Source organism: Rhipicephalus microplus, chromosome 2 (genome assembly GCF_043290135.1).
Source record: "Rhipicephalus microplus isolate Deutch F79 chromosome 2, USDA_Rmic, whole genome shotgun sequence".
NCBI classification, from domain to species: Eukaryota; Metazoa; Arthropoda; class Arachnida; order Ixodida; family Ixodidae; genus Rhipicephalus; species Rhipicephalus microplus.
In genome coordinates this window covers 277,903,237-277,920,124 of record NC_134701.1, presented here as the reverse complement: position 1 = coordinate 277,920,124, position 16,888 = coordinate 277,903,237, and the positions used below count along the sequence as shown (strand labels likewise).

At 43.5% G+C, this 16,888-nt stretch overlaps 1 protein-coding gene across 1 annotated transcript in view; it reads left to right on the top strand.

Moving 5' to 3' along the window:
- Window positions 1–3,015: 3,015 nt before the first annotated feature.
- Window positions 3,016–16,888, top strand: part of Cand1 (Cullin-associated and neddylation-dissociated 1) — a 70,895-nt gene continuing 57,022 nt past the window's right edge. The window contains exons 1-8 of the mRNA XM_037430356.2: window positions 3,016–3,222; window positions 7,938–8,039; window positions 8,519–8,586; window positions 8,733–8,845; window positions 13,192–13,461; window positions 14,073–14,199; window positions 15,018–15,180; window positions 15,752–15,852. Of these exons, the coding sequence (XP_037286253.1) occupies window positions 3,181–3,222; window positions 7,938–8,039; window positions 8,519–8,586; window positions 8,733–8,845; window positions 13,192–13,461; window positions 14,073–14,199; window positions 15,018–15,180; window positions 15,752–15,852 (986 nt within the window). The 5' untranslated portion in view covers window positions 3,016–3,180. The remainder of the gene's footprint in view (window positions 3,223–7,937; window positions 8,040–8,518; window positions 8,587–8,732; window positions 8,846–13,191; window positions 13,462–14,072; window positions 14,200–15,017; window positions 15,181–15,751; window positions 15,853–16,888) is intronic.

The following is a 16,888-nucleotide window of genomic DNA, read 5'->3' as shown; positions in this document are numbered from 1 at the left end:
AGTGTAGCGTGTGCTACTATGAATAAGCAGAAAAGCTGCCTTGAATTATTATGGCAGTTCTCTCGGGGCCTCTCCAGAAATTCCTCCCCACATGTGGAGTCTCAAATTCGGTTACTGCACTGAACTTCACTATCAAAGTAAGTGCATCTGAAAGTTTGACTATGATATTAGGTTTTGTACTCCTCTGAAACTAGAATGATGCTACAGATGTTTAGTGCGCTGGAGATACGATCGTGGCAGTATGTTCACTACGCATTTGCGCACCTCGTCAGCCTTTAGTGTTGGCCAGTTGTGACAACTCTGTGCTGCAACATGAATGCAACACAGGACTAGTTGCGAGATTAAGCATGCTGCACTGTTGACAGCTGTCGTCGAGGTGCCAGTATATTTTGTATCAGCATAATAAATCCGCTTGTCATCCTCATTTCCCTATTTCAGTGCAGCAGGTCTGGCCTGACCTCCGTGAATGCAATCACTGTTGAACTTTACTCCGAATGCAAGCTAAAAGGCAAATTTTTGCCAGGGCTTTGTAGATGCATTAATTTGAGGACACTATGATGCTGGTCGTCAGAAAACTGATATATTTCATGCAGCACACACGTTCTTTAGGCGTCTTTGTAATGTATACTATCACTTATGTAGCTGTTAGCGTGACAGCACGATGGCAAGCGCTGTCATTCGTTCGTCATAATGTGCAGTTGAAGATGGTCAAACATGGAGGAAGGAAAAACTGGCCAAAGGTGGACACTGCACCATGCAGTGTACACACACACAAAAGAAGCTACTTATTATTATTTTTTTACTTTGGCTCGTCTCAGATTACATGCATCACTGCGCTGTATTACATACGGGTGTTCTGTGGTATTACTCTCAGAGGCTACGCGACTTCACTTGCGGTTTCCGGCGTCAGTGTGTGGTTGGTGTGGTGGCGCTCCTTACCACCCCCGGGCCATTCGGCCCACATGTCACTCCCACAGCCGCTGGGTGAAAGAGCGCACGGGTACGGCCCGCCGCGTGCTCCAAAACCGGCGTGACAGGTCAACTTCGCGAACCACCGCTGCGGCGCCACCAGGGGAGGGGGGCGGTATTATAAGGGGGGGGGGGGGGAGAGTTTTCGCCAGCGCCGATAGAATCGCATGCGCGGCGCGCTTGCGGTAGTTACGATTGAGCGCGTGTATCTTCGTGTGACCCGCGAAATCTTCTTTTAATATCCGTCTGGCGTGTGCGCACCAGGTACTTACCGACCTGGCTTTCAGATACCTGCAGCCCTTGCAAATTATTGCTATTCTCTTACCCGAGATAGAACATTGCCCACCAATCAGTTTTTGCGAAAGTAAGAATCGTGAGCGCATTTTACTCGGATCCTACAAGATCACAACTAATATATCTGGAAGAGCTACACTTTTCTAATGCATTAAATTAATTATAGTACCTGTGAGTATGTCGCTTCAGAAAAGGTTGCTTCAAATTTGATAACTTCATTTAGAATAATTAACCTCAGCTACTGCAGTTGCCACTATTCCTTTAACACAAACTAAGATAGGCTTTTCACTTCCTCCAAACACGTCTTAGTATTCGTACAATGCAGTATCAGATGCAACAGCCACGAAATATACTTACCATGTGGGCGATCTCATAACATTGGACTCGAGCCTCTTCGAAATTTCAGTGACTGTAATTTAAATGCTGGCAATTGAGCAAGCAGTTATGAAGTGAATAATATGAAAACTGTGAGACGAAAATAGCGATGAAATGCTGCAAAATGTGAACACAACTGCTTGCGTTCCTGTGCTTTTGAATGTTTCCGTCTCTTTCCATGCCGGCGTTCTTATGATAATGTAACTAATTCAACAGTGAACACATAATCGGAACAAGGTGTGTGAAATTATTTAATTTATTCTTAATTTAGGGCTAATCCTGGCATTTTTTTTTTACTTTTTAAACTTTTGCATAATCAAACGACTTGACAATTGCTCCAGCTTGTGCGCCCAACTGTTGGCTTCTGTGTCTATCGACAACAAAACCATCCGTTCGGTCTTTTCATGTTAGCCTCTCCACGGGCACTGGCGAATCCCGATAGCACTCCAACGCGCTTGTCTTCCGGCAGTCTCCGTCATGCGGTTCTGTCATCCATTACTGTTCATTTGTTCTACTACGTATCGTCGACAAATAGGCACCAGTACTCGCTCAAATGAAGACACGTCACGTGCACTCGACTGCCCTAGAGCAGCAGGGGATTTGCGATGTGTAAACATAATAAAAACGTGGTTGTCAATTGACCCCCCGCCCGGCCGTATATATATATATATATACATATACATATATATATATATATATATATATATATATATATATATATATATATATATATATATATATATATATATATATATATATATATATAACTGTGTACCAGTTGACATAAAAAATATTGAAATTATGTTTCTTTGATACGCTTTCACAATATAAAAACTATGAACGCCTATTGTAAAGTGTCCAAAAATTAATTGTCAAGCATTTCGGCTGAGAAAACGCGAAAGTGCTGAATAAACGTCACAATAATCAAAATATGTTTAAGACATCTTCATAAATAGAACAATGACGTTGTCACGCATTCAGTGCCATATCATTCAGCTACATGAATTGTGGATTGTTTTGTCAGCCTCAGAGCAAGAAGCTGGTTCTAAAAAAAAAGGGGGGGGGGGGGTGCTCGGCACGCACAGAAAAAATCAATTGGCTTTTTAACTAAATAGTGCCTCGTAGTCTACTAAGTATGCGATATGCCATCGCTGTGATAAATGAGATTTAAAAAAACACACTGATTAGAACAACTGAGCGGGTCACTGTTGTGACAAACACCAGCTTATTGGCTGCGGCCGCGAGGGTGCCGCCGCCACTCGTTTGCCCGTCCCCGCCCCGTCGCGCTGCAGCGGCCGCAACTGACCCTACGGCTGACACGCGCTCTCCCATAGAAAGCCGCGGCAGGTAGGTGTTTGTGGCAGGCCGTACCGTGCGCTTTTTTCATCCAGCGGCCACAGAAACTCACTCCTCTGCTCATCTGTGACGTTCTCGGGAACGTTCGAAGGCAGCGGAGCGCTTTGCCCCTGCTACGAACCAGCCGAGTTCTGGCGTTCACGCCGGCGGATATTCTCTTATCTTCGGCCAAATAACTTGGAAACGATGGCGGGCGTCTCGTACCACATCGCCAATCTACTAGAAAAAGTAAGTTCGCACCACTCGCTCAGGTTTTGCGCAGTCGATGGTTTCAAAACTGTGACGTAGCGTTTAAGCCTAATCGGTGCTTCGAAGGCTACTATGAGCTTAATTCGTTAATATTCGAACACAGATTGCCTAATTAGTTGTTCATTGTAGATGACTGAATAGTTACTGGCAGGCAGTTAGCACTCTATGGTGTTGCGTGCGCAGCAATGAATAGTGAACCTGCCGGGTGGTGTGCTCGATGCCGGTAGCAGCGCGTGTTTGTAAACAGCTTATTCTCTTTGTCACGCCCTCTGGTTTTTATTCACTTGTCATCTTTCGATAAGCAGTGATGCGCTGCTGAGTGACTTGGTGCACGTCAGGCACTGCAATAAAAGTTTGGATGATAATCATTGCGCGTTCTGTGGTTCGTATGCGAGAAACGTGCTCACTTAGCGCAGCGTCCATTTACCTGCATATTACAGCTCTGTTCATGTGCGTGTGCCTGTTTTAAATGTTAGGCGTCGAAGTGCTGTTGCTGCGACGCCAAAAACTAAGAAACGACGAAGAGTAGTAGTAGGATGCATATCTGAAACGATTGTTTCAAATCTTCGCATTGAAAGGTCGGGATCTGCACGGGTGGTTTTTGAGGTTGAGAACAAGTAAACAAGTTGCATAGTTTCTGAAACCTAAGCAGCTCTAACATTGAAAGCGTTTGCATTTTGCGCTGCTTGAATTTGTCCGAGCAACAAAGTGAACACCGTAATTGTAGCAGCAGTAGAAGGTTTTATGGGACCCCAAAAGGCTGTCTCACATGCCGCGATTGCAGCGAAAAAAATCGTTCCGTTCGCTCCATAGAGTTTCCTAAATATACACTAGAGGGAACTCTAGCGCTAGTGTCTGGGAGCTGCAGCACACGGTGCTTCAGCGAGCATGGGAATGATGGGTAGTATACATATTAGTCTAATCTTCGTACTTCTGGCCTCCTTTTGGTTCCATGTCTGTTCGTGTGGCTTGGAGTTGTTTTCTCACGAAACAAAAAGCAGCAAATGTTCAGTGGTTGCGTTTCACCTCCTTATTGTTCTTTTAGACTTGCCTTTCCAAATCGGGTCATAAAGCTAAAAAGAATTGAATCCTTCTTTCAAAACAAAACTGAAACAGCGATAAACACAGCCGCAAATACGATTCTCCACCTGCAGGAACGAAGACTAGGCAAATGTGTGTACTACCCATCATTCCCATGGCCGCTGAATAATCGCAGCGACACAGTCTTCTTTAGTTAACTTTAGGAAACTCTATGGTTCGCTCCAATCGCTCTGTTCTCAACCGCCGCTGATGGGGCTTTCGTTTCACATGGACCACGAACGGTTTACGATTTTCACTCTGAGACTGGAGCGGCGAGCATCGTTTCTTGCCACCGTTCGTTGTGGCACACAATAGAAATTTTCAAATATAATGTAACAATCTGTGCATCATGATATTATTAAGTTTCTATGAACGGTAACGAAGAGCACTTGTGTTTCATCATTTAAGAATACTTTCCAACCTAACTACACTTTAAAATGCGCAACAGTGGCCATTATTCAAACAAATACGTCGACGCAATTTCGGCAGCTTGGCCGGCCCGACACTATTTCGACAGGTCCCGAACAAAAATCTCTCTCGTCGCTGCGATTCAGAGCGAAAATTTCTAACATGTTGGTAGCTCGCTGCAGACTGCAGCGGTGGGAGCGAACTGCCTTGTTTTTTTTTTCGCTGCCAGCGAATTCACAGACTGAAAATTGCAACTTTTTGTGTCATGTGAAACGGCCTTATGGAATCAATTTGATCCGTAGAAGTAGATAGCAGACTTTGACACCTTAAGGATAGATCATACCTGGGCATAGGCTGTAAGAGCAGCAATAAAAGCACTTCAGCTTTCTGCACTTCAGTGCCTTAGAAAGTGTGAACTAGTTACATTCTAAGCGTCTAGCCCCAGAATTGGCCTAGATGTGTGCATTTGCATGTTTGTGCATATTGGGTTCTTCTTGGTTACTATTCGTTTATGTGTATCAAACATTGCTAATTTAGTGACAATTCGAATACTCGTAAGACCTTTGAAATTTCAACAGAAGACTACTTTGTTAACCATGAAATAGTGCTGCGGGATAGGTAATTATTGTAAATTATGTCATGGTGATAGATCCAAATGTCATATCCAAATGATATCCAAATGATATTGGTGATATCCAAATGTCATGGTGATAGATCATTAACAAAGAAATGCTGTTTAGAAAAAAAATATATTCAAGCTGTCTGTATGAAAAAAAAAAAAAGTGACTAGACAGGGAAGGGTGCATGACTGGTCATAAAGAAAGTCAACATGGAAAAATAGTGACAATGTTCATTTCCTACTATGGCATGTCTCTGCAAGTTCTTTCCTGAATTATGTAGAAATTATCGTGATGAAGTTCTTTGTTACTCTGAAATTTGCACCTCTATTCAAACTAGATGGAACGCACATCATTCTGCATGATGTTTCTTTGGAGTGCGGGTACTATACTTGGTTACAAGTCAATAGCACAGTGCGGCTTTTAGCTGTCATAGGACCCTCTTCCTGCCAATGGCATTGCTGTGTCATTGTGATGTCACTGCCGACTGCCTTTGCGTGGCAATGACAAGAGGAATAAAAAAATTTGCCAGATCCCACGTACAATGAGGATTGATGTTATGTGTGAAGTGTGCGGACAGAAGGTGACTTGGGTGTAATTTTTTTTTGAGGGACACATTTACAAAATAACATTAAATATATGTACATACTATAGCACATGACATGGATTCAAACGTGACATCAAATATTTTACTATAACCACTGGAATGCGTAATTGCTTGAGATAAAAGGCATGTTACGACGGATCTGTTCTGTAAAGATAATGTTGCCTTTGATGATATCGTTAGGAGTCAATACTATGCCGATATGGCCTGAATTGACTGGCTAGACACTGTATGTACAGTGTCTATTCTAAATTGTCCTGTTTCAGTCCACGAGTATTGTACAAATGTTCTATATACAAACATATGTTTAACAGTCATATATGAATCGTATAAGGAGTTGTTTCAGTTGCATAATGATGCCAACAGCAAAATGGATATTATCAACATGAGAAGTGGCAAGCTGATGTGGAGCGCTCATGCTTGCGAGAATGGTAGCCCTGGATAGTGCGACGTAGACCAACTTCAGTGGATGGCGCCTAAGTATACAACCGACTTTATCACGTATACAACCGTCTTTATCATAGGAGTACATATGTAATGTTTATGAAATTACGTAACCAGCACTGCAAACACGATTGACAACTACCCATTATGCCTGTATAAAGTCTTTTTTCAAAGCAGTTTCGAGACCTGGTGTGGCTCTGTTGTAGCGGCTGCCATTTATTTATTTAAAGTTACTGCAATCACCATTTGGCAATTTGAGGAGGTTCATAAACATAGTGTTGACAAAAACAATGGCAAGTACATGGACGAAAAAAATTAGAAGCACAATGTGTAGCCCAGATACAGAACTAAATGGGAAAAAACAAAATGCAGAATGGTCAGGTTCGATTCCTGCCGAGACCACGATATTTATTTTTTCCATTTGTCGGGCCAAAGTTGTCAATACCAGCTTTTCTTAATGCTCTTGTGTTTAAATTATGAATGCTTGTTCTCACCATTCCTGGTTATATATAAATTATCAATGACTTGGGGCTCATATCTGCGTACTGCGGCCTGTGGTATAGACGTATGGGTTACATTTGTCCGAAGCAATAGGCTTGATGGGCGTACAAGATGGGATTTTCACAGTATTCATGTCATAACCAGCCAGACTCCTTTGTCAAAATTTCCTACCCTCTCATACTGATTGTCTACCCCAAGTTGAAAAGGCTATGACAAGAGCACCGAGATGTATGTGGCTAGATAGAGAGCTAGGTATTTATGTAGAATGCTTCGCATTTAAAAGCATGCTTTTCCGCGCCTACAGATCTCGACAAAAGTGGTTGTCTTTGCTGTTCGCAACAATCGGGTCGTCAGTCAGCTCGCAAGCAAGCGTTAGTGCTAGTTTTTAGTGTTGCAATTTCAGCTACATGAAAGTTTGTTCATGTACTGTGTGCAGTATTTTGTAACGATGATAGCCACGCTGTTTTGTCTGCTGCGTGAGTGCTAAGCGCTCCCTGCTAACAGCTGCTGATGTGCCCACTGCATATTTGCGCCGTAGATCGGCGTTTTAATATAACGTACCTTGGTGTGGTGTGGGTGGTAATGAACTGCAGTCTTCATTCGAGGGTGATAAAGAACATTCTGATGTCACCTGTTGAAGCTGTATGGCCGAAGAGAGAGCTGGCAATGCGAAAAACCTGAATAAAGTGGTTGAGGGGAAAGCCTAAAAGAGCAGAAATTTATCATTGGTAATTAAGCAACAATTCACTACTCTAGGTAAACAGGAAAATGACAAAATATTCAACTTAATTTTTTCTGTACTTGAAGTGAAGGCTTCTAGAGCAACTACTTCATTCATGGCATGGTCGCACTTATACAAGCTAGAGTCCAAGCACGGCCTGAAGGCACAAAGCGGTTGGCTGCGACGTCATGTTGCTGAAGCTACACCATTGGCTGGGGGGGGGGGGGGGGGGAATCATTTGACAAAGAAAAGCCCTACTGCTCTTGACTTGTTACTGCATATTTTGTACAAACTGCTAAATATTCTGTTTTGATGACAGATGACGTCCTCTGACAAGGACTACCGCTTCATGGCCACAAATGATTTGATGCAAGAACTGCAGAAAGACTCTATCAAACTTGACGACGACAGTGAAAGGAAGGTAAGGGGGTTGTGCATGGCACCATTTGCTTTAAGTTCAGCCGCACACATTTACTGGCCTTAGCTGCATGTGGTACTTCTTCTGCAGTATGTTCTTACGAGAAAAGCAGAATTTTTTTGTGCTAGTTTACAGATAACATATCAGTTTACAACCTGATATGTTAATTGAACATAATCAAGTGCTGTTACGGTGCAAAGGTACATGACATGTAAAAATCTGGCATCCCTTATTTGTTGTTTATGGGATTAATGAAAGCCAAAGTCATTACAGAGGGTTGTGGCTTGCGAGACAGGACTTCTTACAAGTAATAATAATGATATTGTATATAAGCTGAACATTGCTAGCACATGAGTCTGTGCTAATGGTGATACTATCGACAGCGATTATGGCCACTGGCATAGCGTGTTTCACATAGTACGTAGAACACGATTGTTGTATGAACTGTCAATAACTGCTTGAAATTATGTTTTCCTTCTTAGGTAGTGAAGATGCTGCTGAAGCTCTTAGAAGACAAGAATGGAGAAGTACAAAACCTCGCTGTGAAATGGTAAGGTGCTAAAAGTAGAATTTTTTGCGATGAAAAAAAGTTGCTAACTGTATTTCTTAAAGCTGTTTACCACTGCCTAGAACACAGCACCCATTACAAGCTCATTTCTTGGTCTGTTCTTGATTGAGATGCTTATTCTAATTCAGCCTAGGTCCACTGGTGAACAAGGTGAAGGACTACCAAGTCGAGACCATAGTTGACAGCCTGTGCAACAACATGATGTCTGAAAAGGAGCAGCTGCGCGATATCTCTAGCATGGGTAAGTGCTTTTTTACTGATGTCACATTGAATTTCTTTGGGACATGCCATGACCTACTTTGTTGATCATGTTAAAGGGGTATTCACATGAACATTTTTGCTAGTCGCTCCTTGGCATCAAATCAAAAGCCAAGTGCTGGAAAGCCTAGCAAATGTACTGATAAGCATGCACGAACCCTGAGAAAGTAATTGCAGCATGTATTTAAAAGCTAGTTTCGGTTCCTACTGCACCCTGACTTCAACATGTGGCATGTGCATCTCGTCATAAGCTCACGCTAGATACTGTGTTTCCACCGGTGCTCCACTCTGGTGCACCATTGGTGACGCATAAGCGTCCATTTTGAATGTTTTTAGTGATGCACAAGTGGCTTTTTTTTTTTTTTTAATGTTCTGGTACCTGACTTCACTATAACTAGCCATAGTGGTGCATTGGCGTGTGTGAGTAGTAAATTCTAGGTTTGAAATGAATTCAATGCCTATAGTGTGCTGGTCAAATAATTATGGCTATAATTCAAATAGTATGTATCGCATGTTATTCAGGAAAGTGACTATATTTGTCATGACCCCACTAACCTGCACAATAAAAAAGGATATTACAACAAGTCGAGTGTTACTGTCTGTCAACATTGAATTAATTTTTCAAACATGGTGTCAATGCTGCTTAATACCGATATATCACATTATCTGCGTCTTCGTGGGGCCACTAGATATGGTACCTCCCAATAAGAGTTTTGAGTTTTCAAAAACTGGTAAGCCCCCCCCCCCCCTTCCCTCCCATTTTTTTTTGAAGAGATAACTTAAGATATATTTATCAAGAACTTCACTAGCAGAGTTTGTGATAGGGAGATCAAAACACCCCCCTACTCGATTCACGCCTCTGATCTATAAATGTTGAAATGGGGAGTACTGAAAGTTGGTAGAGTTAGTACTGATTCATGGCTATTTTTTGCACCCATGGTGTTTGTTTTTTGTCTTTGTGTATGTTGCGCAAAATTAGCCATTGAAATGGTGTATGAATGACCCTGCTATAGAATACGTGCGAGTAAATGCGAGTCCAGGCAAGTGTGATAATAATGCTAAAAATGAGTACAGTTAAACCTGCTATAACGAACTTCCATACGATGAATTTCTTGATATAACAGTTCTTTTTTCTATTCCACGCCGTTACCCTCTATAGAAGCACATGTATTTGCGACCTCTATGTAATAAAGTACCAGCGGGAGACATCCCTGATAAAACAAATTTTCGCCACGTACAATCAGGAATTTTGTCCCAGATTTTGTTGTTTTGGCACGAGCATGCATCTGCCGCGGTTGTCCCGGCATTTCCCACACGAGAGCAAGCGCTTGTGATTGCGCGCACGTAGGTGTGCCTGAGGCGGGCAGGCGGGCCTGCTCCCCACGGGCCTGCGTTGCCGCCGTTCTTGCCGCCGCATGCGCATGTGTGGATGTGCCCTTTCCTTCCCTCCAAGCAAAAAAAAAAAGCTACTACTGTATTGGCAGTGCCACGCCTTTACTTAGGGTCACATGTGGGGCCACGCTAAATATGGAGGGTGCTTTACTGAATAGTTTTCCTCCGTCGTTTTTGACGCCGTGCGTGCGTGCATGGTTTCATTGTGCCCGCATGGTGTGGCCCCGACGACATTTAGCTTTTTTTCTTTTTTTTTCCAATGCGGACAGCTAAGTTGTCACTACCAAGGGGATGTCGGCTTGGGGGTTGATCGAAACTCTACAGAAGTTATAACACGTGGGTGGATAGTATCGCATGAGCCCTTCAGACGATAGAGATGGGCCGGCTCATTTAATCTCTGCTTCAGCAGCACTTGCGCGCTCTTGTAAATGTCACAGTGTGCTAGGTCATGTTAACAATCCGGGCTTGTTATGTAACATGGCGGCGACGGCAAAAGCCGCCTAGAGTGTCCATATAATTGCTATTGCAATAATAACGCAGTTTTTTTTACCGCCAAATGAGTGTTTTCGGTTAGCTCTGTCTTCAGCTCTCTTTGTGTTTAATTTATGCATTTATTATTTGAATTTTCGTACCAAACATGCATCTAGCAAAATCTTCTTCATAACAAATTTTTCAGTGAATTAGTTTTTTTTTATTCTATATTCAGAATTAACTGTATATCATACCTGCCAACTCTTCCGATTTTCCCGTAAAATGCACGAATTTCGACCGCGCTCACGATTTTACGAATCTAGCTTGAAGTTTTACGTAGAATATTTCATTTCCGATAAAAAAATAAAATAGAGCGGGGCCTCTGTGATTGGCTACGGTGCATTGCCATAGCTAGTCGCAGAGGCCACAAAAACGGCATTGTGCTGTATTCCACCACCAGAATAGAACAGTATGTATTGGTGTTATCATCATCACATACCTGCCAAGTCTCCCGCTTGTCCGGGAGACTCCCGGAGTTCGACTGTTTTTCGCGTTTGTACGGTTGCCATGAAAATATCTCTAAAATCAAAATTTGTGTGCGAGATCTGGTTGCATTGACAAAAATGTAGGTCGGTTCGTTCCAGGCTTTTTGTGAGCCCACCACATTTTATTATAATGAATTTGAGAGGCGTTCTTCTAAACGCGGTTCGGATCCCGGCTGCGGCGGCTGCATTTCCGATGGAGGCGGAAATGTTGTAGGCCCGTGTACTCAGATTTGGGTGCACGTTAAAGAATCCCAGGTGGTCAAAATTTCCGGAGCCCTCCACTACGGCGTCTCTCATAATCAAATGGTGGTTTTGGGACATTAAACCCCACATATCAATCAAATCAATCTTCTAAACGCACAGTAGAAGTTCAATGCTGTGAAACCGTGACAGATACGAATTCGTGAAATTCCTCGGCCAAACCCATGTGCCCACTGGGCCAAAATTCTAATGTTCTAACTTGGAACTTCAGTACCGAAACCTTCGAACAAAGACCAATCGAGAGCAGCGGGCTGTAAGCTTCGGAAGTACGGCGTGCAACCAGCGTACGCACTGTCCTCTACAGTGCGTGTGGTTGTCGTTGTCCCAACGGCTGTGGACGAAACCGCGGTTGTTCGACGCGATCATGTATGGCGATGACACTACTGTCAGAACTCCGAAAGTGTGTGCGCAGCCAACGCTCGACCAGTCAACGCAGTGCTGCTTTCAGCAAACTCTGTGAACAAAACCGCGGCAGATGCAATCATAAATAGCATAAAACGATAATAAACATGCCGACCAGTAGCACGCCTGGCTTGCGAAATAGCTATGCCTCCGAGAAAAACTCTTATGATCGGCTACAGGCACGTGGATTGAAAACAAAATTTTTGTGTGCGGCGGTCGCCGCACACAAAACCGCGATCGTGGCGTTGTGACAGCGATCTATGAGCTTCGAGGGCTCGTGGCTGACGCAGCGGTAGATTAAAGACAGTAAAGACGTAAATAAGGCTAGAAGCGTTTCGGCGTTCCTGTCCAAAAAATTTAGTAGCGAGCAAAGCCAAAGCTTTGACTTGCGCTTGTGTGGCAGCCAGATGCGTAGTCCCGTCTGTTCACGTGTGAAGATATACGTGAGTCGTTTGGACGGAAATCGATGTATTTGGTAGTTGTTTTGATGAAGCAAAATTTTGAGAGCATTTGTGCTTCCCATTTGAGACTCTCACCTTAGTGGGAAACCCCACCCTCGTGTGTTCAACCACTCCAAGTCATTATGAGACCACAATGCCGATGTTTGCGCTTGCGTTCGTCTGTTCAACCACTCCAAGTCATTATGAGACCACAACGCCGATGTTTGCGCTTGCGTTTGGACTCCCCCTCCCCTCTTCTTTTTTGCGCTGTTTTTGTTCTTTTGGTGCCAAAAATGGGAGGAAATAATTCAGCGTGTTGATTTGGATTATGGCAGCAAAACACGATTATGCTTGTCGCTAAAGCCAAATCCATCACAGCTACAAAAATAAAAAAATCGGTACCCGCCCTCGTTCGGGGGTTTTACGAATTTCTTTGCTGCCAGGTTGACAGGTATGCTGTATAGATGGGACCATAGGTTGGCAAAATAAAAAGAAAGTTGGACTCACTCAGACACTCTCAAAAAATACATCTTGCACTTAGGAGTCAGACTCACAGCTTGATCCATGTATGCATGAGTCGACTAATGAGAGAGGAGAGTTCACTAACCTATGGCATGCACTCAGCTTCACACTGACTGAGACTCCATCGCTCTATTCAGGATATTTGTAAGGAAAAGTAATATTATCCTCATACATTGGTGTCTGTACCCCTTTTAGTGTGCGATTTGTGGTGTTGAACACAGAACGGGGAGAAAGCACCACCTAACGTTATGTTGAATATACTTCAAACTGCCCCTTTTTTTCGTCACTGTGTGCAGGCCTAAAGACGGTAATCGGAGAGCTACCGGCCTGCAGCGGGGGCACCCTGGTGGCATCGGTATGTAAAAAAATGACTGGGAGGCTCGGACGAGCCATTGGCCGCCAGGAAGACGTGGCTGTGCAGCTGGAGGCCCTGGACATTCTGGGGGACCTGCTAAGTCGTTTTGGTGCTATGCTGCTACCCAGCCAACCGGCCATCCAAGAAGCTTTGTTGCCCCAACTGGCCTCGCCGAGGCTGGCCGTCCGAAAGCGCTCCATTACTGCCATAGGTAGGGCCTCTGTGGAGATTGGGACATTCGCCACAGTTGTGTGCACTTTGCGAACAAGGTACAGGCACTTGAGAACTTACAACCACATACACACGCATGCAGATCTCTATTAGCTTGAGGAATGAAGATATGGGTATGATAGTAATGTAAATAAAGAAAAAGAAGCAGAAGTTCTGTGGGAAGAAGGTAGCTTGAAGAGATTGAATATTCTTGAGCATAGGCTTCTAAACCAACATTTCGACAAGCAATTTTGTATTCAAGGCTATAACTGCCTACCTTAGCACTTGTACCTGTTTGCTTGTTCCCTCTCCCACAATCCTCTAAAAAAAGTGGAGTAAAGGGTGTGTGTGAGAACATGGTGAAGGAGGAGAGGCCATTGTGCTAAGTTGTGTATGCCAAAAAGAAGTAAGTAGTCCATTTTCAAAAAAGAATTGTAAATGTGCTATCAAGGCCTGTCTTTGACAAACTTGTGGGCACAATGAGTGCACAGCGTTTTTTCTTTTATGTTGTTCTGTATAGCTGTCTTCACTGCGTGTGAGAGTTTATAGTTGTGTTGTTAACAGCAGTGTTGATGGAACTCAAATTTGCAATTTTGCCTTTGTTTTGCTTAGGTTATCTAGTGATGAGCTGCAGTCAAGGCCTTTTCAACAAATTGATGGATACGCTGTTAGAAGAGCTGGCAAAAAATACTTCGACATCCACCACAAGAACATACATACAATGTATAGGAACTATTAGGTAAGTTGGACTTGAGCACACCTGGAAGGCTGGGCTCACTCCTGACATCTGTGCAATTTTGTTTCATCTATGCTGGTTTTAATGTTGTAGATGTTGGTTGTGACAGTGCCTGTTGCTTAGCCAAGCTTGTGGCGCAAAGCAGTGTTATTCACTGTTATAGCCTCGGGATTAGCCCTGTGAGACAAGTGACTCTGCTTAGTTCAAGCCCTGGATGAGAATGATTTCTTTAGGGTTTTGTTCTTGGGCACAGCACGTGCTGGGTACCAACTATACGCCCACTGTAACATCTGTCATTCTGCTAAGCGATATACCGCTAAATATCTGTAAGGCATTATGTGCACTTTGTGCTGTGGCTGATGATGATGAATAAACGCGTCCCAGACAAGTCTTTTTTTCGTAAACAAATGTGAACACACTCTTGCCCGCGGAAGGCAACGCCGATGCAGAAAACAAGCTAGCCCAGAGGCGATATTTGTAATGCAGGGGCAACTCCGACAATAGGCTGCTACTCCTATAAATAATTTGTCTAAGTTCTAGCTTTTGCACCAAACACTAAATACCTCAGTTCCACGTAACAACATTTCATCAGTGTAATTTCTTGATAGTTTCGCCTGTATCCTACATTCACAAGTACCTACCACTGTATTTGCAAGTTTGATCCTGTAAATCTGTGGTTACAATCAAATGGGATTAGAACTTAAGGCACTGACACGGTCAAGATCGATCTAGAGCTACCTGTTTGAATGCGCCTCATGATTTGATTGTAGGTTTAGCTTGCAGAACCTCAGAATTTATGATTGTCGTTGTTTGTCGACCAGCCGGCAAGCAGGACATCGCATGGGTGACCACTTGGAACGGCTGATGCCCCTGATGGTGGAATACTGCAAAGTGGAAGATGATGAACTGAGGGAACACTGCCTGCAGGGCTTTGAGAGCTTGCTTCGGCGCTGCCCCAAAGAATTGGTGCCCCATGTGCCAACAGTGAGTGTCCAGAACAGCAGGCATGCTGTTTAGATTCCCTTGACCTCTTCGATGGTATCCGTAGAGCACTGGTTGATTGGTTGCACAGAAAGTTCAACAATGAGAAGCATATCAAACATTAATCGTTCCTAGTGCATGCAGCAGGTCTGCCTTTACAGCCAATCTGGCAGCAAGATAACTTGTGGAAACGTATGCCAAATGGCTTTTGCGCGTCGTTATAGGCTCTGTTACAGTAATTAAGGAAGTTGAACTTGCCTGCCTTTGCTTTACTAGCTTTGGTCATCTGCCATCACAAAGTCTGTCATGAAGAAATGTTATTATTATAGATGCTTCAGTTTTGTTACAGGAAATTACTGTGCCTTACTTAACTGGTGAATTTTCTGTTTTTATTTTTCTAGTACCTCGCACTGCAATTTTTTTTTGCACTACAAAAGGGTTACAACTTGACACATGGTCATGCATCTGCGAATTTGAGGAATGTGAAGTGTTGGTGGGTGGACATCTTGTGACAGTGTTATCTTTTGGGGGGCACTTTTTTTCTAAAGCAGTGCTCTTCTTTGTCACTCAATAGATAATGAAGATTTGCCTGGAGTACATCTGTTATGATCCAAACTACAACTATGATGATGAGGATGATGAAAATTCTATGGACACGGACAGAGACTCTCAGGGGTGAGCTGCCATCTAGTGATGTCTAAAAGCAGTGCTTGTCTATTGGCTAGCACTGTTTTGAACTAAACCTGACAGTTGTGTTTTTGTTGTATTTCATTTTTCAAAGACCTTGAGGACCTTCAACGCCAAAATTTTGGTCAGTCTGTCGGTCTGTACATTTGTCTGTCCACAGTAACGATCCTCTTAATAGAATCAAACGATACCTCAAACGGCCAAACCCATCCGCAGTGCCCACCAATATTGCTCCAGTTTCAGCGTTCATACTTGTGCGATTGTCAATTAAAGAGCAATTATTGAGCATATGCGAGGCACCATAACACGTCAATGTTTTGTATGTGTGCCTTCATACTAGAGAAGGCACACACAAGTAATTTTAAGGGCCGTAGCGTTTATCATGCTGCGCTGACACTGCAACGCGATGCTCAAAAACGCAAGTGTTTCCAGCGCTTTGCAAGACGACACGGTAGTGGCACCTGCCCGTCACTTTGCGTTCTACTCCTTATTGCCTCCGAGACAGGCGCGCATCTTTCTCCTCGGGCACGCACGCCTTCTCTCGTTTTTGAAGATAACCGCCAGATGGCGCCCGTGTCTAACGTGCCTTGATGCGCTCGTTTGCCTTCGCTGCACGGATCGAGACTCTCTAACGCAGTGCTTCCAGAATACAATTCACCGTTTTTCTCGCGCAGAGCATCAAATAAACGTTTTGTTCACTCTCTCCACATGCAAGACTATCGTCTTTTGATGACATTTGCAGTGGAACATGCTGATACGGGGCCAATATTTTTTTAAAGAAACGAAAAATGCTGTTATATACAATTAAAATTTATTATTGGGAAATCCCGGCTGCAGCAGCTGCATTTCCGATGGAGGTGGAAATGTTGTAGGCCAGTGTGCTAGAGAACCCAAGGTGGTCGAAATTTCCGGAGCCTTCCACTACAACGTCTCTCATAATCATAAAGTGGTTTTTGGACGTTAAAACCCACATATAAATCAATTATTTCATTCCCAAGTGATTGCACAGTAACTCGCCTGGAGC